This window comes from Dasypus novemcinctus, chromosome 1 (assembly GCF_030445035.2).
Source record: "Dasypus novemcinctus isolate mDasNov1 chromosome 1, mDasNov1.1.hap2, whole genome shotgun sequence".
In the NCBI taxonomy this organism is placed as follows: domain Eukaryota; kingdom Metazoa; phylum Chordata; class Mammalia; order Cingulata; family Dasypodidae; genus Dasypus; species Dasypus novemcinctus.
The window spans coordinates 138,048,600-138,073,371 of NC_080673.1; the positions used below are offsets into that span (position 1 = coordinate 138,048,600).

The 24,772-nt window shown below is 36.0% G+C and overlaps 1 protein-coding gene across 1 annotated transcript; it reads left to right on the forward strand.

Moving 5' to 3' along the window:
* Positions 1-4,838: 4,838 nt before the first annotated feature.
* On the forward strand, positions 4,839-23,842 carry GNRHR (gonadotropin releasing hormone receptor). The gene is made up of 3 exons (XM_004466873.2): positions 4,839-5,360; positions 21,206-21,422; positions 23,598-23,842. Exons 1-3 carry the CDS (start codon positions 4,839-4,841, stop codon positions 23,840-23,842), a joined length of 984 nt encoding a protein of 327 aa, XP_004466930.1.
* The last annotated feature ends 930 nt before the right edge of the window (positions 23,843-24,772 follow it).

Sequence of the window (24,772 nt, forward strand, 5' to 3'; positions counted from 1 at the left end):
TTTGTTGTACTTTTCCCACACACTGTCCTATTACTAATACCATGTATTCATTGTACTGTATATTTGTTATAGCTCATGAAAGAATTCTCTCATATTTGTACTGCTAACCACAGTCCATCATTCACCACAGAGTTCACTGTGTTATATGTTCCCCTGCTTTGTACAATCTATCCAAACTGTATACCCAGTGGCTCTCAGCTTCAACACAGTGTTGTGCTGTTATCAACTCAGTCCATATCAGAATGTTTTCATTACTCCAAAAGGAAAAATCTCAAAACCCTTTATACTTTCCCATTATTGACCCTTAGCATTGATATAATACCTTTTTGCCACTGTTGTAAAATATTATAATATTTCTTTTAACCGTAATCCATACATTACATTTGTTGTATTTTCCCCATGTTTCTCCACATTCTAAACACCTTGTAATAGAGGAATATTCTTGTATTTGTACTATTAACCACAATCATCATATAACACCTAAATCACTATGTTATCCAGTCTTAGTTATCCTCTAGCTTTCTTTCAATGGACATTAACCTCCCTAGACTATCCCTTTCAGCCACATTCACATTTATAAATCAGCACTGTTAGTTATACTCACTATAATGTGCTACCATCAATTCTATCAATTTCCACACATTTACAATCAATCTTATTAAAAATTCTGCGTACATTTAGCATCAGCCCCTTCTTCTTAACCCACATACTATCTCCTAGTAACCTATACTCTGTAGTTAACTACATGAGTTTACTCATTGTATTTAGTTCATACTAGTGAGCCCATACCCCGTGTGTCCTTTTCTGTCTGATTTATTTCACTCAACATAACATCCTCAAGGTTCATCCATATTGTCATATGTATCACAACTTCATTTCTTCATACTGCTGAATAGTATTCCATTGTATATATGTATCATTTATCCATTCATCGATTGATGGACACGTGGGTTGTTTTTTCAATGTTGTGAACATTTTATGTTTACAATATAGTTTTACTTACTTGGATGTTCTAGTGGGAATTCAAATTTTCTTTAACATCTAATTTTACTTATTAGTTCTTGTTTACATGTTTGTGCATTATTTGTGATTGAAAATAGATGCGTTGCATTTTAATCTATTCTAAAATGCACACCTCTCATAATTTTTGACTCATCTATTCCTCTCACTGATTATTCCAAGTGAACAAATTTCAGAAGCAAAATACTCTATCAGAAAATACTCTCACGCCATTCAGAGATCCATTTGGGAAGCCAGATCCCACACCTTGAAACATAAGGGTTCATCCAAGTCTAGAAGTGGTGAGGAGAACCAGTAATTCTGGGCACGTGGTGACAACCAAGAGAGAACCCACTGGTCTAAGCTGCTCTAAGCAGCAAGCTGCTCTAAGAGCAACTGATCTAAGCTGCTCAGTATCCAGGACAGCACAGAGGGAATGAGGAGACATAAGACATGTCCAATATTGTTATTTAATCTTCTATAATACCAAATAGACTCCTTGAGGGCCTTAATGTTGCCTTTTTTACCTTTGTATCACTCGCAATGACTATGAGAGCAGCATATTTATTCAGTAACTATCTGAATAGACAAATACATAAAGCAACACACATGAACCATCTAAGGAAAAATGGCCCCTTTATCCTTAATGTTGTTCCTGATTTGACTGTCACAAAAGCAAACTTATTGGCATAAGACAAATCAACCTAGAAATTTAATGAATTCCAATGTAAACCATACAATATTGCAAAATAACACTCACTCACTATGAAAGTTAAAAGTATGAACAAAGAAAAAAATTTTGAAGCGGCCCCAATGTGAAATGATCAGGTAATATATAAGGAAATATAATTATTTATTCATATTATATTATATGTAAGTAAACATAAATACTGCTGTAGCATTTGTACAATATTCTCTCCAATCTCTAGTTACCTATGCAATAATGGCAAGTATGTTATTAAGACAGTTATAAAATCAAGACAATAACAAAAATGATTAATCATTTTATTCTAATTTAAGCATGACTCTTCTAACTAATTTTATTGATTGCTAAATTTGAGTGCAGTCAAATTTATATTACATCATGGAAAGTGAATGGGCCCCCACCTACCAAATAGGAGGACACGGATTCTATCCCTGGAGCCTTCTGATGAAAAAGAAGAGAAAGCACGTCTGCTGTGAGCCAGTGCTCAAGTCTGCTTGAGCCAGTGCGCAAGCCGAGTGCTTGCGGGGTAAGCCAAGTGCCCACGTGGTGAGCCAAGTGCCGGCGTGGAGAGCTGAGTGCTCATGTAGGTGCCCATGTGATGAGCTGAGTGCCCACGTGGTCAGCAAGTGCCCACAAGAAAGCCCATGTGGCGAACCAAGTGACCACATGGAGAACCGAGTGCCCATGTAGGTGCCCATGTGATGAGCCAAGTGCCCATGTGAGTGCCCGTGTGGTAAACCAGTGCCCGTGCAGCAAGCCAGTGCCCACAATGTGAGCTAAGTGCCCACATGAGTGCCCATGTGGTAAGCCAGTCCCTGCTCAGTGAGCCAGTGCCTGTACAGTGAGCTGAGTGCCCACATGGCAAGCCAGTGCCCACATGATGAGCCAAGTGCCCACATGAGTGCCCGTGTTGTGAGCCAGTGCCCACACAGTGAGCCAAGTGCCCATGCAAGTGCCTGTGTGGTGAGCCAAGTGCCCACGAGTGCCCACATTGTGAGCCAGTGCCCATATAGCAAGCCAGTGCCTGTGCAGCAAGTCAGTACCCATGTGCAGAGCTGAGTACCCACCTGAGTGTCCACCTGGTGAGCCAGTGCCTGCTAAGTGAGCTGAGTGCTCACATGAGTGCCTGCATGGTGGGCCGAGTGCCCACATAAGTTCCCACTGGGTGAGCCAGTGCTCACACAGTGAGCCGAGTGTCCATGCGAGTGCCTATGTGGTGAGCCAAGTGCCCACGTGAGTGCCTACGTGGTAAGCCATTGTCCATGCTGTGAGCCCAGTGCCCAGATGAGTGCCTGTATGGTGAGCCAGTGACCCTGCAGCAAGCCAGTGCCTGCATGGCAAGCCAGTGCCCACATGGTGAGCCGAGTGCCCACGTGAGTGCTCACATGGTGAGCCAGTGCCCACTTGAGTGTCACATGGTAAACCAGTGCCCATGCAGTAAGCCAGTGCCCATGTGCTGAGCCCAGTGCCCACGTGAGCACCCGTGTGGTGACTCAGTGCCCATGCCAGGAGCCAGAGCCCATGCAGTAAGCCGAGTGCCTGTACAGTGCCCGCGTGGTGAGCCAGTGCCCACGCAGTGAGTGAGTGCCCATGCTAGTGCCTGCATGGTGAGTCAAGTGCCCACAAGTGCCCACATTGTGAGCCAGTCCCCATACAGCAAGCCAGTGCCCATGTGGCAAATCAGTGCTCATGTTCCAAGCTGAGGGCCCACATGAGTGTCCACATGGTGAGGCAGTGCCCGCGTGGTGAGCCAGTACCTGCTCAGTGAGCCGAATGCTCACGTGGGTGCCTATGTGGAGGTCCGAGTGTCCACATGAATTCCCACTCGGTGAGCCAGTGCCCACGCAGTAAGCTGAGTGCCCGCATGGCAAAACAAGTGCCCACATGAGTGCCTATGTGTTAAGCCCATGTCCATGCAGTGAGCCAGTGCCCATGTGGTGAGCCCAATGCCCATGCGAGTGACCATGTGGTGAGCCAGTGACCCTGCAGCAAGCCAGTGCTTGTGTGGCAAACTAGTGCCCACATGGTGAGCTGAGTGCCCATGCATGTGCCCACGTGCAAGCTGAATGCCCACGCAAGTGCCCACTGAGTGCCCATGTGGTGAACCAGTGCCCATGTGGTGAGCCAGTGCCCACACGGTGAGCCAAGTGCCCACTTGAATGTCACAAGATAAGCCAGTGCCCGTGCCGTGAGCCAATACCTGCACAGTGAGCCTAGTGCCCACATGAATGCCTGTTTAGTGATTAATCGAATAATCAAGTACTAATTTTGGTGTTTTGTGGAGGGTAATTTTAAATGAAAATAATTGTTGTCTAGTGTTTAAATGTTCAACATTATGTATTTGAAAAAGGAAACAAAGACATGTTTTTTTATTTTTTATTTTTAAAGAAGCTTCAGATTATATAAATTTTACATAAAAAATATAGGGGATTCCCATATACTCCACCTTCTCCCCTTCCCACAATTTCCCACATTAACAACATCTTTCATTAGTGTGGTACATTTGTTACAATTGATGAACACATATCGAAGCATTGCTACTAACCATGGACAATAGTGTACCCTGTAGTTGACACCTTGCCCAGCACAATTTTATAGGTTTTGACAAAATGCATAATGTCCTGTTTGCAATGTCAAAAGGCATGTTTTTGAGAAATGTATTCATTTCTTAAGTCGAGATTTTAATTGGGTCAAATATTTTTAATATTTTTCTTCACTTTTATTTTGCACAGAACACTAACATGTACGTTTTTAGAAAATCCCTTCATTAAAGTTTTTTGAATAATGCTATGAGTGTGTTTTAAATTCTAAATTAAGCTTAACGTGTCCCTCCACGTAAGAAGAATGTTGTGAAAACCAGGCCATCTGCTGAGGTGCTATAGTTACATTTGGCCTTCAGAATATGTTTCCATTGATCTCTTTCAGAACTCTGTTGGATTATAAACTCACAAAGAAGGTTCACCTTGATCTTTCACATTAAGTCCAAAGTATCTCAGGGACATCTGACATAAATCTAAATCCATGACATTTCCATCTAAAGAAGGCAGAAATAAAATGGGACTTTGGGTTCAATTACAGAAAAACACCAGAAGTACCAGAAATACAAGTCTCGGAGCTATATCAGTTGGAAAGTATGGCAATCAATGCCTCTTCTGAACAGAATCAAAATCACTGCTCATCTGTTAACAGCAGCGTCCCACTGATACAGGGCAACCTCCCCACCCTGACCTTATCTGGAAAGATCCGTGTGACAGTGACTTTCTTCCTTTTTCTATTCTCCACAACCTTTAATGCTTCTTTCTTGTTGAAACTCCAGAAGTGGACCCAGAAGAAAGAGAAAGGGAAAAAGCCCTCAAGAATGAAGTTGCTTTTAAAGCATCTGACGTTAGCCAACCTTTTGGAGACTCTGATTGTCATGCCACTAGATGGAATGTGGAACATTACAGTCCAGTGGTATGCTGGAGAATTTCTCTGCAAAGTCCTCAGCTATCTGAAGCTCTTCTCAATGTACGCCCCTGCCTTCATGATGGTAGTGATCAGCCTAGATCGTTCCCTGGCCATCACCAGACCCCTAGCTGTGAAAAGCAACAGCAAAATAGAACAATGCATGATTGGCCTGGCCTGGATCCTCAGTGGTGCCTTTGCTGGACCACAGGTAACCTATTATGTGTAAACTTGTTAGGATATGGAGCTCACAGAATTCTTATCTAAACTTGGGTAAATAGCTTGTCAAAGGCAAGATCTTTAAGATCTTGGTCTATGGACATCAATGAGTGGCATTTAATCCTGAGTCTGCTATAGGAGTAAATTACTTAACCTCCTTGTCTTCTATTCCTTCATTTATAAAATGAGGTTAATAACTACTTCACAATCTTGAGTACACAATGAGTGCTCCCAATAAAGGTAGTTATTCTCAAATTGACCTCATCCCCATTCTATTCTTCCATCTTCATTTCCATTAGCTCTGGTAGAATGAATTTAAATGATTAATTGAGAGAACTTTTAGGAATTGTGGAATTTGCATTGAAAGCATTTACAAATCATTTTATTTGAGATTTCTTGAATGGAAACTTTAAGAATTCTGTCACTGCAGCTTAGGGAGAACTATTCATGATTAGTATGTTGTTCTGCAGTTTGCATTTGGGTGAAATTGAATAACAAGGAGAAGTGGGAAATCTTGGATGTTTGGAAATTAGAATATTTCCTTAAGATTGGTTTGAGTTTTGCTAAAGATAGATTAGACTCTAACATTCTGTAGGCTAAGCTATATGGCTACTGGTGTAGGCACAGGACCTCTCCTACAGAAGGCAGGCATCTCTCCAGACTGCCTTAATCAGAGCCAACCTATTAATTGACCTGCAGGACCTGCCTTTTCAACAGTCAAATTTCCTGATAGAGAAGGACAAATTTTTGCAAAAAACAAAGATCTTTTAACAACAGATGAACAAGTTGTCACTGCTTGTAAATATACTGTAAGATGAACCCAGAGTACAAGTATGTGTCAAGAATTAAAGCTACAAGGATTTAATTATTAAAAATATATATAAAAGAAAAAAAAATTAAGTTAAAGAGAGTCAGCAGACCTGGAAAAAAAAAAAAAGAGTCAAGTGGTAATTCATACAACAATATGAATTAAACTTGAAAACATTATGCTAAGTGAAAGAAGCCAAATACCAAAGGCCACATATTGTATGAATTTATTTATATGAAATATTGAAATTAAGCAATTCGTAGAGACAGAAAGTTCACTAGTGGTTACCAGAGGTGGGGAATGACTGCTAGTGGCATAGAGTTTCTTTTGGGGATGATGAAAATCTGGGCGGAAAAAAAAGAATTAAAGCCAAAGTTAAACAGGATCCTCCAAAAACTTACCTTCTATAAATGAGAATTTATCTAGACATTATAAAGTGCTCAGATGTTTTTTTTTTTAATTTCCATACAAAACTCATGAAATATCAAAATACACTAGAAAGCTGTTTAGCCAAATTATTTCCCATCAAATCGTAATTTAATTTTTGGCTGCTAGATAAATTTTACTATTGTGTGTTTTAAGTTCTCAACTGCTTATGTCGTAACAACTATTTAAGATGCAGCTACTAAACCTGGTATCTCAGGGGTCGATTATAAAGACCATGGTAGAAAAAAACAAAAAACTGAAATATTTTTATTTCCTTGGAGAAAACTGTATTACAGATACTTTTACAGGGACTGAATATGCAAGATTAGGTTAGTGACATAGCAAATATGTCACTTGAAATGATGTGTTTTAGAAAAGGCTTGTACTTCTGAAATTTTCCATTTTGTTTCCTTAAAATATGAATTGCTTATTGGTTGGTCTTCTTAGAGAACATGAGTGTGTTTTAAATTCTAAATTAAGCTTAGCGTGTCCCTCCATGTAAGAAAAATGTTGTGAAAACCAGGCCATCTGCTGAGGTGCTGTAGTCACATTTGGCCTTATAGTTAAACACAAGTTATGTTCCTACCACTGAGCCAGGTACTGATGAAACAATGAAGCTGCCCTCAAAAAAATGCAATTCAGTTATAGAAAAAAAACTTACATGAAAGGAATAGGACTAGATACTAAAAAATTTTAAACCTATTAGAAGCATAAGTACAAGAATAAATGAGTATGGGTTGAAATGGTGAAGGAAGGTTTTAGGATAAAGAGGGGATAAGCTGAGCTTTTAAGGATGAATATATTTAGATGGAAATGATAAATCAAGTCTCAGAATATTTTCCAGCAAAGGCTGAAAAGTGTGATTAATATTTATAGGAGACCTGTCTGGATTAGTGAAAATTAAGAGTTACAAGTTGTGGGGAATTAGACTTGGTGGTTTGTTCCCTTTTCTTAGACCTCACAGAATGCTATTTATGTGCTATAAAACATTGTGATTATATGTTTGTTTGCCTGTCATTTATACAATTAAAGTAAACACTACTAAATGGTGGAAACTCTACTGTGTTGAATTTAACAAATATTTATAGTATCCAATAAGATACCTAGAAAAAATAGAAATTAAATCATGTTTGGATAAATGAGTGAATGAGGATAAATTTTATATTATAGAAGATATAGAGAGCCAGGGAAAATTATCAAGTAATGTGGGAGTTGTGTAGCCCTTTTGAGTCCTCTGCAAGGAATACAATGATTTTTTTAAATAAAAAGATTTTTAAGAAAATTTATTTATGCCTGAATGAGTAGAGAGTGCAAAAAGAAAAAAGAAGATTTTTCCAATCATCTGACAATGAAAGGATTAAGCTGGGGGACTAATTGCTACCAAAGGGAAATGATGGTAGGAGGGACATTTCAAGCAACAAGAAAATGGCAAAATAGAGAATTTAGAGAGTTAATGATAGCAAAATAAGGCTCCAATATTTTTAGCCAAGGAGTCTGCACATAAAACCATTAAACTAAACAGATAGATTGAGAGGAGGGACTTTCTTTGTCTGTCTGCCTGTTAATTTGCTTGTTTCCTTATTTGAAGGGAGTAGAATGCAGGCTAAGAAGGAAGAGGTAAAAACATTTGCTTTAGGACATCATGTCAGCAGCATAAGGTTTCATTTAAGCACAGCTAAACTGGAAAGTAGCTGTAATTTGGGATTCTGATGTAGGTGAAAGTCCAATCAGCAGTAGAAATAGGTCAAATTGTGAAAATAACTGAAAAGTACATCCACAATTTCACTCTCTTCAAAGGAATCCCCCAAAAGCTTTAAAGTATTAATCCCATTATTTTCATGTAACTATATCACAGCAGTAATTGAAAGATAATACCAACTACTTATCTATATTTATGCAGTAAAAATAAAGTACAAAATTAACTTTTTTAATATATATACTTTTAAAATATTTTTTAAAAATACTTAGATTACATAAATATCACACAAAAAATATGAGGGATTCCCATATGCCCCCCAAAATTAACTTTTTAAAAAATTTTTTAAAGATTTATTTATTTATTCATCCCCCCATGGTTTTTTGTTTTGTTTTGTTTTGTTTTGTTTTGTACTCGCTGTCTGCTTTCTGTGTCCATTTGCTATGTGTTCTTCTGTGTCTGCTTGTCCTCTCTGTAGATGGCACCAGGAAGTGATCCTGGGACCTTTCAAAGTAGAAGAGAAGTGTTCAATCTCTTGCAGCACCTCAGCAGCTTGGTCTGCTGTCTCTTATTGTCTCTCCTCTGTCTCTTTTTGTTGCATCATCTTGCTGTGCCAGCTCTCTGCATGGGCCAGCACTCTGTGTGGGCCAGCAACCCTGTGCAGGCCAGCATGTTATGTGGGCCAGTACTCTGCATTGGCCAGCTCTCTGCACTGGCCAGCTTGCTGCACAGGCTAGCTTGCCTTCACCAGGAGGCCCTGGGAATCAAACCCTGGACCTCCTATGTGGTAGATGGGAGCACAATTGCTTGAGCCACATCCATTTCCCAAAATTAACTTTTAATAGCTTAGGAATTTCAAATAATAGCTTAACTACAAGCACATTACCTGAGAGATTTTTGTGACACTGAGCCACAGAAAATTATGGTGATGTTTTACTTTGTAAAACAAATGATTCATTCTCACTTTCAACAACTCTTTTAAAAATTTGTAAAACATTTTGTTGAAGCTTCCTGGAAACTATCATATACATAATCTTATTTGATATTTATATTAACTCTATGAGGTATATAAGAGTCGTGTTATTATGCCCATTTTACTTGTAAGGAAACTATGATATAAACCTTTGCCTTCAAACCTTTTTGGTAGTAACTCTAAGTGAGAAATGTATATTCTATCCAGACATAATTTGTCTGTCTCTCTCACACACATGTATAACTAAGAAAATATTTTCACAAAATAAATATTTTTTTCAATTTAAATTTCCAAGTTGATTTCAGCTCACTGAAAATACCAATTTAAAGGGATTAATTGGTCCCCCTAATATCACTTGGCCTGTTGGACTCATGCCCTTTTATTAAACCCAGTTTTTAATTTTATTGTAGCTCTCTGCTCTCTCTCTGATTAAAAGAGGTTTCATCCCTCTGAGTAAAGATACATACAGTTGATGGGAAGACATGAGATGGGGAGGGCTTTTTATTTCTAGACTGTGATGCATGGTGAGTATGTGTCATGCTTCACTATGCTCTATCGATAAGCCCATTAACAAAAGAGGATAATGCAGAGGGTGATTTACATTGAAAATGCAACTTTAATCTTCATCCTTTGTGCATGTATTGATTTTCTATTACTTGAGTTAATCATACCTCGGTTAAAAAAAAAAAAGGTAATAAGCTAGTTGTCATGACTCAGGGCTGGAAATTCATGACATTTTGCCAGAACTCAGAATGATCAAATCTCAATTTGCTCACATTGGTTTACCACCTTTCTGATTGCTAACCTCAGAAGCTAATTTCTATGATAGTTTTGGGGTGTGCTTTCAGAAATTTCAGCATGGTATAGAATAGTAACGTTTAAACTTTTTGCTAGTAATGGAATTATTTCAAAAACTCCTATGTGAGCTGCATTATTCTCAATTGGCAAAAGTTGAAAACAACCCAGGTGTCCATCAACTGAAAAATGGATAAAGAAATTGTGGTGTACACACACGATTGAATGCCATGCAGCAGTAAGAAGAAATGAAGTCATGAAGCATGTGATAACATGGATGAACCTGGAGGATATTATGTTGAGTGAAGCAAGCTAACACAAAAGGACAAATAATGTGTGACTATGCTATTATGAACGAAATACATTATATAAACTAATGGAATTAATAATTAGAATATAGGTCACCAGAAAATAGAATGAGGGTAGAGAATGGAAAGCTGAGGGTTAATCTGTGCAGGATTGGTTAAAGGTTATTTGTAAATCTGTGGAAATGAATGAAAATGGTAAGAGCATATCATGGTGTTTGTGACTAGCAGAGCTATTATTTGGATATGACAGTGGTTGAAAGGAAAAGTCTAAGGACATGTATATTACTAGAAGGAAAACTAAAAAATGTAACAACGGACTGTGTAACATAGTGAAACCTCATGTAAAACATGAATAAGGATAATATTGCATATATAAAACTGTTTTCTAAAACATAAATACAAATACACTAGAGAGAAGAAAGCAGAGTAGCTCTCTATGGCAGGGGACACAGAGATTAAGAGATGATAAATTTTGTTTGTGGTTGGTTTTTGTTTATTATTATTATCATTAGAATAATGAAAATGCTCTAAAAATGATTAAGTGATTAATACACACCTAAGTGATTATACACTGATTGTACACTTTGGATGGATTTATTCTTTATTAATATGCATCAATAAAATTGATTTGTTAAAAAAAACTACTGGTGAGCATTAAACATATTTAGCTCTAGAACTAGGCCCAAATGAAGAGGATTCAGAAAAAAAAAACCTCCTATGTGGAAACCCAATAAATGAAACAGATAAAATGGAGCTGCTCTGGTTAAAATAGGGATAAAAGAGGCCTGGTACTCTGCTTGGCCATTCTCTTACCCTTACTCATGGTCCCTTTGATGTCCTCTGAGCTCCCTGCAACAAAGTTTGAAAGTCAGTGGGATAGGAGAAATGGCAAGAGTATTGGATATAAACAAAGTAAAGTTCAAATCTCAACAGTGTATCTTACAGCTTTGTGACATTGAGCAAACTACTTAACCCAAGATTTAAAAGGTGTGAGTTCCAGGAAGATGGCATTGGAGTAGGCAGGCAGGGCTCAGGTCCCTCACAAAGTAATGGAGAAAGGGAACTGCTTTGGGGATCAGGAGACCAAGATAGTGCTACACAACTCTCAGGAGGGCGAGGGAGAGAGGGGAACAGACATCTTCCTCCCTGTCAGCTGTTACAAGGGAAATGTGAGGAGGAGTCGGGGGCGGGGGGGCGGGTTCTCTTCAGTGATTTCAGCAAGCTTTGAATCTCAGCTCTGACCAGACCAAAACACAGGAAAGCAGAAATTAAAAGAAACACATCCATGGAAAGGTGTACAGAGAGCGTTATCTGCTGGCCAACCTTGAAATTGCATGGAGAAAAACTAATTTTATGTCTCTCTTAACCCCAACTCCTGGGAGAAAATCTGCATCCATTAGTGAGGCCCTGGCCCAATTTTGATAACTTAAGCTGGGCAATTTTAAAGACTTACAATGAGTTGAACAAAATATCAAAGAAGAGCTATGAAAAAAAAATAGGCAAGAGAGAAATACGGGCATTCAGAGTAAATTCACCAACATAATCAGATGCCTAGACCTTAGCAAAAAATTACAAGCCATACTAGGAAACAAGAAGCCAAAGGAACAAACCAAACATCCTGAAGAGATACAAGATTTAAGACAAATAATCAATGATAATCACACAAATCTCCTAAATCAATTCAAAGAATTGAAAGAAAATATCACTAAAGAGATAAAGGATATTAAGAAGACAAAGACACCAGAGGAGCATAAAGAACAATTTGAAAGCCTGCAAAGAAAAGTAACAGAGCTTATGGGAAAGAAAGACACAATGGATGAGATTAAATATACATTAGAGGCACATAAGAGCAGATTTGAATTGTTCAAAGGCAGAATTAGTGATTTCAAAGACAGAACATCTGAAGTGGAAAAGATAGGAGAATGGAAAGAGAAGAGAATGGACAAAATGGAAGAGGGTCTCAGGGAATTGAATGACAACATGAAATGCACAAACATACACATTATCAGTGTCCAAAATGTTGTAGAATTTGAGAGAAGTCCAATTACTTGCGTATAGAGAGGCCAGGACTCAGGAATGAGTTTGAGAAGGAAAAATGGTTTATTGACGGCCGGCCGGATTCGGGAACTTTCTGTTTGAATCCCGAGCCCCGAACAAGATTTTTTAGTCCTTTTATACAGAGAGGAAAGGCCAAATGGTCCTTTTGTTTCAGTTCTCAATAGGCTTGAATTAGCATATATTTCCACATCTTAGTAAGCTTTTAGCATGGACCTCAGGCATTCGATAAGCTTTTAGCATATTTGCTTTGCACCAGAAGGGGACAGAAAGAATATTTGAGGAACTAATATACCCAGAAGAAATGAGAGCACTGACACAAACAGACATCAGCACACCAGTGTTCATAGTGGCATTATTCACGATCACCAAAAGATGAAAGCAGCACAGGTGTCCATCAACCGATGAATGGCTAAACAAATTTTCATGTATACATACAATGGAATATTATGTACCGATAAGAAGAAATAAAGTTGTTAAGCATGTGACAACAGGGATGAACCTGGAGGACATTATGTTGTCTGAAGCAAGCCAGACATAAAAGGACAAATATTACATGATTGTACTGTTGTGAACTAAATATATTGTGTAGACTCACAGAGTTGATATTTAGAATATAGGTCACCAGAAAATAGAACGAGGGTACAGAATAGACAGCTGAGGGTTAATTTGTGCAGGATTGGTAAAAATGGTTGTAAATCTTTGGAAATGGTAAGAGCACACCATGGTGTTTGCAACTAGCAGAACTATTATATGGGTATGACAGTGGTTGAAAGGGTAATTATAAGGTCATGTATATTACTAGAATGAAAGCTTAAAAAAATGTACCATGGGACTGTATAACAATAGTAAAATCACATGTAAAATACAAATATGGGTGATATTGCATATATAAGACTGTTTTTACAAAATATAAATACAAGTTAACTAGAGAGATGGAAACAGAATAGCAGCAAATGTAGAGTAGAGGACTCCTAGAGAGACTGAGAGGTGATGAGTTTTTTGTTTATTATTATTAGAATAATGAAAATGCTCCTGAAATGATTGAAAGGATGAATGCACACTTATGTGACTATACCAAATATCACTGACTATATATTTTGGGTGGATTTATGCTTTATTAATATGTATCAATAAAATTGATTTGTTAAAAAAGATTAAAAGGGTGATAGAAAGAATAAATTGTAAATAATGTATGTAAAATTATGTCATATAAGACTTGATACTTAATGTTCATTTCCTTTCTCCCTCCTATCTTCTTTTCTTCCTTCAAAATAGAGTTTTGACATTAGGAAAGGAAAAAAAATAGGGAAATATGAGTAAGGAAATGGATGATTAAGAAACAACAAAGAAATGTGCTTCTATAAAGGTTGATTATTTGACATTTCTGAAAATTATAACATTTTTGACTGATCAGTAAATTTGACCAACCTACTCCCTTACTCTGAAAGCTGTATTTGCCAGAGCATAAGAAATCCAGATGGGAGGTATCATTTCTAAAAGTAAGATTGGAAAGAAAGTTTAAAGAAAAGAAAAGGTAACAAACATGCCCAGGGAATAGATTTAATTTTAAGACCTTCTGTGTCTTCATGTAACTGCATGATGAGGAGAAACGTCTCCTAAATTAGGTGATTCCATATAACATGGTTTCCAATAACAGCCATCTAAGACCACAAGAACTCCAGAAAAGCAAATTATTTTCAGAAAGAGTTTGTACCACTAGCTTATCTGAGTTGGTGTAGAAGATTATATATTGGCAGCTTTTAAATTCTATAGTTAGCCAAGGGCCTGCAGGCAAGATATCTGAGGCATCTTGGTGTAAAGATGTAATCTCAAGATGTGTAGAGGCTTGCCTTGACAGAATTTACAGAGCTAGAATGCATTTCTGAACTTGACAAGCAGTTTAAATTTAGTAAATACTTAATAAATGTGTTCAATATGCCAGGCATTGTGTTGGAACATATTAGTAGCACACTATGCAGCAGAAATAATGATGATACAAAATTAACAATGATGATGATAATAAAAGTTACTGAGGACATAAATATGTCCCAGGAATTGTGCTAAGTGTTTTTGCATTTAAGCCTTATCCCTATTTCAACCACAGCAGCTCCATTTATATTTCACACAATCCTCCCAACAACCCTATAAATTATGTGCAATTATTATCCTTATTTTACATATGGAAAAACCCAAGCTATTTGTGTTATATAAAATGCTGCGATATTGGAGGTCTGCAAAGTAAGCAGAGTTATCAATACATCTAGTTAACTCCACAGCCAGAGCTTTTTACTACTACAGTATACCACACTATATAATATTGTTTATTTCCGTTTTTCTGTAAGAGCTTGGGAAAGGTAAAGAAGAGAAAAGCTTAAGGTAAGAACAGATGGTTACAAGAAACCAGGAAAAAATATGTTATACATTTACAATATATAAATAAATGCAAATGCATATATATTTATAAGTTGTATACCACTGTTTTTTTAATAAGACAAATGGTTAAGATTTATATACTACTATGCGTCAGGCATTATTAAGTGCGTTACTCATTCAATTCATATGACAGTCCCTAGAGGTAGATATTATTATTATTCTCATTTTATAGATGAGGAAAATAACCATGTCATCTGAAGATAATTATCTTTGGAAAAGATTAAGTAAAGGTGTAATTAGTGTGGGGTAAGATGAAAGTTAAAGATAATGTTCAAAGAAGAAATGAGCATCCAAAGGTGACTGTGAAGAAGGAGACAGAAGAATCCTCTAGTTTATGGTGAAATAAACACTGATGAGAACCCAGGCAAGGGATAAGGGAGGAGAATCATAAAGAAATTAAAGAAATACAACCCAAGGACAAAGGAAGTAAAGTAGATTCCTATGTTAATCACTCAAATAACTATGGCCTTAGAGCACAGAATTAATTGAAACAAGCCTAAAACAAATTAGTTTACCGGCAAGAAAGATTCTGAATTTGCATAGCACTTAACTGTACTTCTCTTTTGAGACTTATCACAGCCTCTCTTTTACCGTTGTCATGTGCATGCTATATCTTCCCCATCAGATATTAAATTCCTTGATATCAGGATAAATACGGTTTATCTTTTATGACAGGGAACACTTAGTATAGTTATTTTAACCAAGAATTTGCTTAAAAAGTAAGCACTTACTAAATAAATAAGACAATATTAACTCAAATCATAGTACTATATTTCAAAGTCATTGCTATTGAAAGTTTCATCTTTATGACTTTAAAACATGAAGTATTATAGTGAAACTAAAACCCAGTGCAGAGCAGAAAGTAAAACTCAAGTTTTTTGGTTCCAAGTCCAGTTGGAAAGTAGGGAGAGAAGTAGTTTAGACTTTAAAGAAATGTAAGGCTCCATGTCAGGTTCTACGTGGGTCTTCCAAAGACTTGAGCTCACAACTTCTGTTGGGTCAAATTCAAAACTGAACATTAAATTAGGTCAGTTGGCGAAGTATTAAAAAAAAAAAACTAAAAATCTGCAGAGAGTCTCGATTGAAGGGCACTTGTTTAGGTTTCTTAACTTTGCTATTATATTATGATCATTGGCCGCCCTCTAGTGAAATAATTTTATAATTCTTTTTTCCTTTGTAGCTGAGAAAAAGGTTGAAGTATTTCCATTACAAAATGGAACATCAACATTTTAACTACAATATTAGAAACACAGTCATTTTCCCTACTCTAAAAAAGAAAGAAATATTTCATAGTATTCTTTTTTTTAAAAAGATACTTTATTTCCATACCCATCATGCCAAAGGGGAAAGAAATTATGGGACTGTTTAATTTAACTTAATTTAATTTAAATTTCTTAATTTAATAGTAAGAGTAAATGAGTACTGCCCCTCGTTTGCTTAAAATAAAAAAATACTGTAACCTTTATGTTTGAATTTACTTGCCGTTGGTTAAAAGTGTTTGTGCTCTCATGTCTTCTCATTTTAACAATGTGAGTCTTACAGTACAATGAAGTTTCTCAGTGGAAGATCTTGGAAATTACTAGATAAGAAGTATGCTTGATGAAGGGGGAAAGAATTAGTAAATGTCTATGAGAATTTGTTTTTGAAAAACTACTTGCAAAGTTTTCTTAATAAGTGATTCCATTTTTGCTTTAAAAGTCCTAGATTAAAGAACACCTTTTTTTTTACATAATTTTACACTTTGAGGAAGGTTGCAAAAATAGAACAAAGAATGCCTAGATACCTCTAACCCAGATTACCCAAATATTAACATTATACTACTATTGCCTGCCCCTTTACCCTTAAATATTTCAGAGTGTTTCCTAATGAAAAAGACATTTCTCACATAAGTGCAGTACAATGACCCCACTCAAGAAATTAGCATTGATACAATACAACTCACCAGTTGCTGTCCCAGTAATCTTTATAACAAAAGAAAATTGAAAATCATGTAGATTGTTTGGGTGTCATGTCTTGGGTCTCTTCTAAACAGGAACTGTTCCTTAGACTTTCTTTGTATTTCATGAAGAGTGCAGTTCAGATATTTTTGTAGAATGTCCTTCAATTTTTTATTCATCCAATGTTTCCTCATAATTAGTTTCAGGTTATGAACTTTCAGCTGAAATCCTAATAAAGTGAAGTGAATTTTTTCTCAGTACATTATATAAGGAAGCAGATGTTGATTGATCTCATTACTGGCAAATATAACTTGATTATTTGGTTTTGTCTCTACTGTTAGGTTATTATCTTACTCTTTGTAATGAATAGGTTGCCTGTGGGTAGATATTTTGAAACTATGTAAATATCAAACTCTCACCCACTGTTTTTCTCATCCTTTGATGATTCTTGATGATCCATTACTCTTTCACATTTACTGATGTGGGCTATGGGTGGGAGGCTCTTTGTCTCTTCAGAGATAACCTAAACTATCTGTGACTTGTGGGTGTGGGGTGATAAAAGGCTGCAGTCCTGCCCTTGGTGACCATGGCAAGGACTCCAGTCCCAGGAAACAGTTTAACAATGCAAGGTCTATAAACTTTAAGTAGTCAGGGGAAATGCAAACCAAATATGCTAAAAGTTTATCTAGGATGCCTGAGGTCCACGCTAAAAGCTTACCTAAGATGTGGAAGATATATATGCTAATTCAAGCCTATTGAGAACTGAAACAAAAGGACCATTTGGCCTTTCCTCTCTGTGTAAAAGGGACTCAAAAATCTTGTTCAGGGCTCGGGATTGAAACAGAAAGCTCCGGAGTCCGGCCGGCCATCAATAAACCTTTTTCCTTCTCAAAATCATTCCTGAGTCCTGGCCTCTCTATACATAAATAATTGAACCTCTCTCAAATTCTACAACATTACTAGTTGGTTTTCTCCAGTAAGGAAGAACTTTTTCCTCTCTCCATTTATATGTTTTTATTTTCTAACTTATATGAGCATGCTCTCATAGATTCCTACTGTTTTCAATAGTTTATCATTTTCTATCATCCTTTTTAAACTTTGATGCTGACATTTTCAGAGATCTGACCAGTTAAAGTTCTTTCAAGCTAGCTCCAATCATTCTTTGAGCACAGCCTAACTTTTCGGCTAAAAAAGCCGTTCCAGACACAAAATAAATGTATTTTGCCTGCCCAGTGAGAACTGGTTCCCATTAGTAGAGAATGATATTTAGAAGTCAAGATCTGGACACTAGAGTGCTAAGTATGCCCACTGTTATGGAATGCCAATGTTTCTAAGCTCTCCCAGCAGACAGAACTAGGAAATAGATACACACACATACACATACACACTTTTATATATGAAAACACACATATATACACACATACATACACATAAAGATTTCCCTCACTATTTTTTACAGCTACATAGTACTCCATTAAGTGGTTGCACTATAGTTTGTTCAGCTACTGTTCTATGAATTGGTATTGAGGTTATTTTCAATGCTTTTTAATTACAAATAATCCTGAAATTGATAAGCTTGTGCACATATATTTTCATATTATAGGGAAGGGAAGTATCTTCAGGTAAATTCCTGGAAGTGGGATTGCTGAATTAAAGATAAATGCCCAGTGGTTAAGGCGTCTGTCTACCACATGGGAGGTCCACGGTTCAAACCCGGGCCTCCTTGACCCATGTGGAGCTGGCCCATGAGCAGTGCTGATACACGCAAGGAGTGCCCTGCCATGCAGGGGTGCCCCCCGCATAGGGAGCCCCACACACAAGGAGTGTGCCCTGTAAGGAGAGCCGCCCAACATGAAAGAAAGTTCAGCCTGCCTAAGAATGGTGCTGCACACACAGCTGACGCAGCAAGATGACGCAACAAAAAGAAATACAGATTCCCATGCCGCTGACAACAACAGAAGCGAATAAAGAAGAACACACAGCAAATGGACACAGAAAACAAAGAACTGGGGGTGGGGGGGGAGAGGGGAGAGAAATAAGTAAAAATAAATAAAAAAAAAAAAAGATAAATGCATATGTAGCTTGCCAAATCCCCCTCCATAATGGTTGTTCCAATTTGTATTCCCACTAGCAGTATATGAAAGTGCCTGTTTCCCAATAAGCTTGCCAATTGACTGTTATTATACTTTTTTTAAAATTATACTTTTGATTTCTGCAGTATGATTGTAAAAATGGCATCTCCATGTATGAAGAGCTTTAATTGGCATTTCTCATATCAGTGAGGCTTATCTTTTCATATGTTTAAGGGTATTTTTTTAAATTCTATTTTGGTTTTGTTTTTTTACTTTTTATTGCAGTAAGCAATATTAAGCACAAAATTGGTTAACCACATTCAAACATACAATTCAATATTTATAGTCACAATATTGTGCTACCATCAACAATACCCCTCCTTTTCTTATCTCAAACAGAAACTACTCACTCATTAACCTATAACTCCCAGTTCCCTTTTCCCCACCCCTGTCCTTGGTAACTTATAACCCACCATCTGTCTCTGGAAGTTTGCTTCTTGTAGGTATCTCATGAAACAGCATACAATATTTGTCTTTTTTTGTCTGACTTAACAGGATGTTTTCAAGGTTCATCCATGTTGTAGCCTGCATCAGAACTCCATTCTATTTTACAGCTGAATAATATTCCAAAATACATATATACCACAATTTGTTCTTCCATTCTTCTGTTGATGTACACTTGGGCTGCATCCACCTTTTGTCTATTGTGAATATGCTACTATAAACATTGTTGTACAAATATCTGTTCAAGTCCCTGTTTTCAATTCCTTGGACATATACCAAGAAGTAGGATTTTCAGGTCATACAGTAATTCTACTTTCAATTTTCTAAGGAACTGCCAAACTGATTGCCAAAATGGCTGCACCATTCTACAGTGCCACTAGCAATGTATGGGTCTTTATTTCTCTGCAGTCTCACTAACACTTATTATTTTCTGAGTTGTTTTTTTTTTTAATAATTAACATCCTAGTGGGTATGACACAGTATCTCATGGTGGTTTTGATTTGCATTTTCCTGAATGATCAATGATGTTGAGCATCTTTTCATAAGCTTATTGGAATATCCAGAATTTATAAATAACTGCTACAACTCAACAACAAAAAAGCAAAAACCCAATCTAAAAATGGGCAAAGGTTGTAAACAGACATTTCTCCAAAGAAAGGCAATTTTTATGTCTTTGTGAACTATCTATTCATGTCTTTTGCCCACTTCCTTTTAAAAAGCAGCTATTTTAATGGGATTTTCTGTCTCTAAAATAAAATTTAAATATGTATTTTATTGGGCACATTCTAAGTGCAGACACAGTTTTACATACTAGGGATATAACAATGAACAAAATAGCTGGCAAACTAAAGCATTCAGTGTGGAGTGGACATAGTCCCAAATCCCTCAAGATTGAGGAATGACCACAAGTAAGGGGAGGGATTGTAATCACTGACTAAAGCAGATTTATTGTTATTGTCATTAACTGGGTATTTTGTAACACTGATATAAAAAATAAATTTTAAATGTAAAAAATCACTGGCAAAATGTAAATATCAGTTGAAAGAAAGGTAGAGAATAATCTAGACACTGAATAACACAGTGAACCAGAGGTGGATGAGAATTGTGCTTAATAGTACAAATTCAAGAATGAACTTCTGTGAACTAGAATGGCTATACATCACTATTTATTGTAGGGTGGTGAGAATGTGGAGAACCATGGGAAAAATACAATTAATGTAGCCTATGGACTTTAGTTAACAGCAATACTGTAATATTCTTGCATCAATCCCAAAGATGTACTGTGTCTCTAGTAGGAGGGTATAGAAAAAATATGCAAAATGTGTGTTATAGAACATAGTGGCAATAGCCTATGATATTTTCTCATAACCTATAACAAATATTCCACAATAGTATGGTGTATTGGTGAAGGGTTGTTGTATGGGAATTCTACACATGTGCATGATTGTTTTCTAAGTTCACAACTTCTGTAATAAAAATAAATTTTTTTTAATTTTTAAATTTTAAAAAAGCGCTAGCAAAGAGTTTACTCAGCATTAACCCTATCTGAAATTGAAAATGCAAACAAGGTTTAAATCCTTGGGTGATAAATAGTCTCGAGGTTGAAATTATTCCCAAAAAATCCAAAATCCTATAGGTACAAAAGCACTTACTCAAACATATTTTAAATAAGCATCTACTTATAACGTTTTATAGAAATGCCAAGAAGATAATACCAAGGAGCAGAGCAATTGCTTTGCAAAATATATTGGAAAAACATTCAAGAAAACATTCAAATACTGTTTATAAAATGTAACCCAACTTTGTTCATTTTTTTTTCTCAAACAGTTATACATCTTCAGGATGATTCATCTAGGAGAAGGTTCTGGACAGACTGATATTTTCTCTCAATGTGTAACACACTGCAGTTTTCCACAATGGTGGCACCAAGCTATTTATAACTTTTTCACCTTCAGTTTCCTCTTCATCATTCCCCTTCTCATCATGTTGATCTGCAACTCAAAAATCATCTTCACCCTGACACAAGTCCTTCAAGATCCCCACAGTAAGTATTCCTTATATTTATTTTCAGTAAACAGTTTTTAAATAGCAATTTTTAAAGGCCAAGTGGCACTTATTATGTGCCAGGTACTGTTCTAACCAGTTTACAAATATTAACTCACTCCATGAGGTATGTATTATTATCATCTCCAATTTACAGATGAGGCAGTTTAATGTCTCCTGCTGTTCTAAATTTGACATCCTAGAATTAAAGATGAAAGGATAATTGCCTCTTTTACCAGGATAAGCATTGGTAAATTGCTCATAACAACACTATATCAAACACCTGATTTCTAGAAAAAAAAAGTACAACCTGTTAAATGCTAGCCAATAGGCATGTTTAACTTGTCAAATCCCCTATATTCTTACAACATAAACTATGTATATTTATGTGTATGTGTGTGTGTGTATTTGGATGTGTGAACATTGTTAAATATGTATTTGACTATTTCTTCCAAAAACTTCACATACGTGGTTATGCCTTTTTGGTTTGTTAATTTGGTCCATTCCTGAAAACTAAAATTTATGAACTTACGAAGCATTATTATGTTATTGTGACATCCAAAAGACATTTATCAATGACATAGTACATTTATAAATGACATAGTACACACATTATACCTAGTATCAATTAACAGGGAATAATAATTGTATTAATCATTATGGGATACTCACTCTTAGAAGATAATTATGGTGATACTCTATAATAGCTTTTGGGCCATTTCTACCCACTCAGCACAAAATGGTATTTGATATTTCTAAGAAAGTAGACTGCAAAAACAATTTACCTTCAAAATCTTATCCTAAAAAAATTCAGTTTTAGAGGCGATATCCAGGAAAAGCCAAGGAAACATAAGAAGATGGATTCCAAACAGAGATTAATCTGAAGTGAGCAGTGCAGAAGCAAAAAAAAAACCAAAAAACATAAAAGTAAAGGTAGAGAACAATAATTAAGCATTATTCATTCAATCTTTTATTTATACAATTAGTATGTACTGACTACTCTTTATTGCTGGAAACTGTTAGGTGGGGATTATGCTCTCATAGAGCTTACAATTTAGCAGAAAAGTCAGATTGTGAATAGTAAACTAATAATCAAGTGTGATGATATTTCAAAAGAGGAAAAAGCACAGCCTTTGTGAGAATCCCTATGTTTTTTTCAGACTCACCCACTGGGCTAAGCCAAGATGCTTTCTCAAACACTCTTATTAATTGTTTTTTTCACTTATTTGTTACATATATGTGCAGATATTAAGAATTTAAATGAAATAATATGTGAAAAGAGCAAGACCCATAACTAGATTCTTAATATATGATGATTTGAATTGTATGACAAAAAAATCAATAATCAATCTGTGTTCAATAAGTTACCTTTTTTAACATTTCTAGTCAAAAATGATTTTATATTAAAAATGTCATTCATATAAATATTTCCCTCCATATTTCCACTCCTTTTGGTGGTCAATGAATAAGAAGTTGAAGAGTGAGTATTTCTGAATTGCATTATCTCTTTCTCTCAAAATACAGTATATTGAGTATTTTTTATTTTAAAACAGCAGTTCAGGATTATAAAATACAAGAAAGGCTTTGAGCACTTCAAAACTTCAGCTTTCTACCTTTCAGAACCAAGTCCTAAACTTCATGTAAGCAAGCAGACTGTATTAATGCCAACAATTCCATTAGTCTAGTGAATTTCTTCACAAAGGGAGTAACCTATGAAGTTTAAAGGACGTATTGATACAAAAAAAAAAAAGTGAAATAATTTTGGACATCATAAAAAGAAGCATACAGTTGAGGTATACAAAATGCACAACCTTTATTTTCCTATGTGTCAGAAAAACTCATATAGTGAATATAAGTCTGTATAAACTCAGATTTTGATTCAGATCAAACATCGTCTACTCTTAAGTTTTCATTTCAAGGATTTGAGTACCCCCACATTTGAAATTCAGTTGAAATTCAGAAACAACTTTCCTTACTCTCTCCTATTCATTATTTGACATTGTGGAAGACTTGGAATAAAAAAGTGCATTTCCACAAATTATCGTTGTTAAAAATATTGAAATTCACTTTCAGTATATTGATTAGGTTGAATTGGTGATTCTCTCTTCCTTTATGTCTATTCTGGTCTTGTGAGAAAACCGGTCATTAAACACCTACTGTTTTCTCTATCTAATAGAACTACAATTGAATCAATCCAAGAACAATATACCAAGAGCACGACTGAGGACCTTAAAGATGACGGTTGCATTTGCCACTTCATTTATGGTCTGCTGGACTCCATACTATGTCCTAGGAATTTGGTATTGGTTTGACCCTGAAATGTTAAACAGGGTATCTGACCCAGTAAACCACTTCTTCTTCCTCTTTGCTTTTTTAAATCCATGCTTTGATCCACTTATATATGGCTATTTCTCTCTGTAATTGATAGACTACATAAGAAGTCATATAAAGAAGAGCAAGATAATAAATTTCCCTAACTGGACATGATGAATTCGAAGGGTGGCACATTTTCATTTAAAAACAGGATTTGAAGTTCTATTTTCATCCTTATTCTTTTAGAAGCCTCTCTGTGAGAGCCTCAATTACAAGGAAAAAAAAACTTCAATAAGAATACTGATCTATTTGCTCTTAATCATAAACTTCTCAGTTAATCTCTATTCTTTCTAAAGTCCTATAACAAATACATTATTTGTTTCTCATCACTTTCTTCTTGTATAATAATGTACAAATATTCAAAATAGCATGGCCTAAGACAAAGATATGCCAAAAAGTAAGGCAGAGAAACTGCAACACAGACTGCTTCGGAGTTTTTAACCAAACGGGTTTCACAACACTTAGAATCTTATGCTATATCTATATGTAGAGCACAGAAACGGTATTTCCTCTCTACACTAGGGCATTTTACTTCCTTTCATTAAAAGGGGGGGGGGGGGGGAACCTTGCAATTAATATAATTTTCTCTTTGGAAGTTTGGAGTACTTGGCAACCAACTCCACCATCCACTTCAACAATCTGATAAAATTTACGAATTGTTCTCCTTAATCTCATTCTTCGCAAGACAAAAATTGTGAAGTGCCTCCATATAAAGTGGGATTTTAGAGGAGTTAAGATTTGTAAAGGGGTTTAGAACATTTCTCTAGGCTCTAGATTGTGGAGTTAGTGTAATTAATTATGATAAGAACAAGAGTGCTTTTTAAAACAATCAAGACCTATACTGATTGTTCTATGTATAACATTACTTCTGTTTTAACTAAATGTTTTTTTTTTTTCTATTTCCTGATCTTACTAAATCCATAATCCCTAAATTGTTGGGGGAAAATCAATAAGAAATCATTTATGCACAAGCAGAAA

Bases quoted from the DNA above. Each gene is read 5' to 3' on its own strand.
- GNRHR (XM_004466873.2), top strand. From the start codon at position 4,839: ATGGCAATCAATGCCTCTTCTGAACAGAATCAAAATCACTGCTCATCT. The intron at 5,361-21,205 runs GTAACCTATTAT...TTTCTCAAACAG, and splicing joins GTGCCTTTGCTGGACCACAG to TTATACATCTTCAGGATGAT. The intron at 21,423-23,597 runs GTAAGTATTCCT...TCTATCTAATAG, and splicing joins AGTCCTTCAAGATCCCCACA to AACTACAATTGAATCAATCC.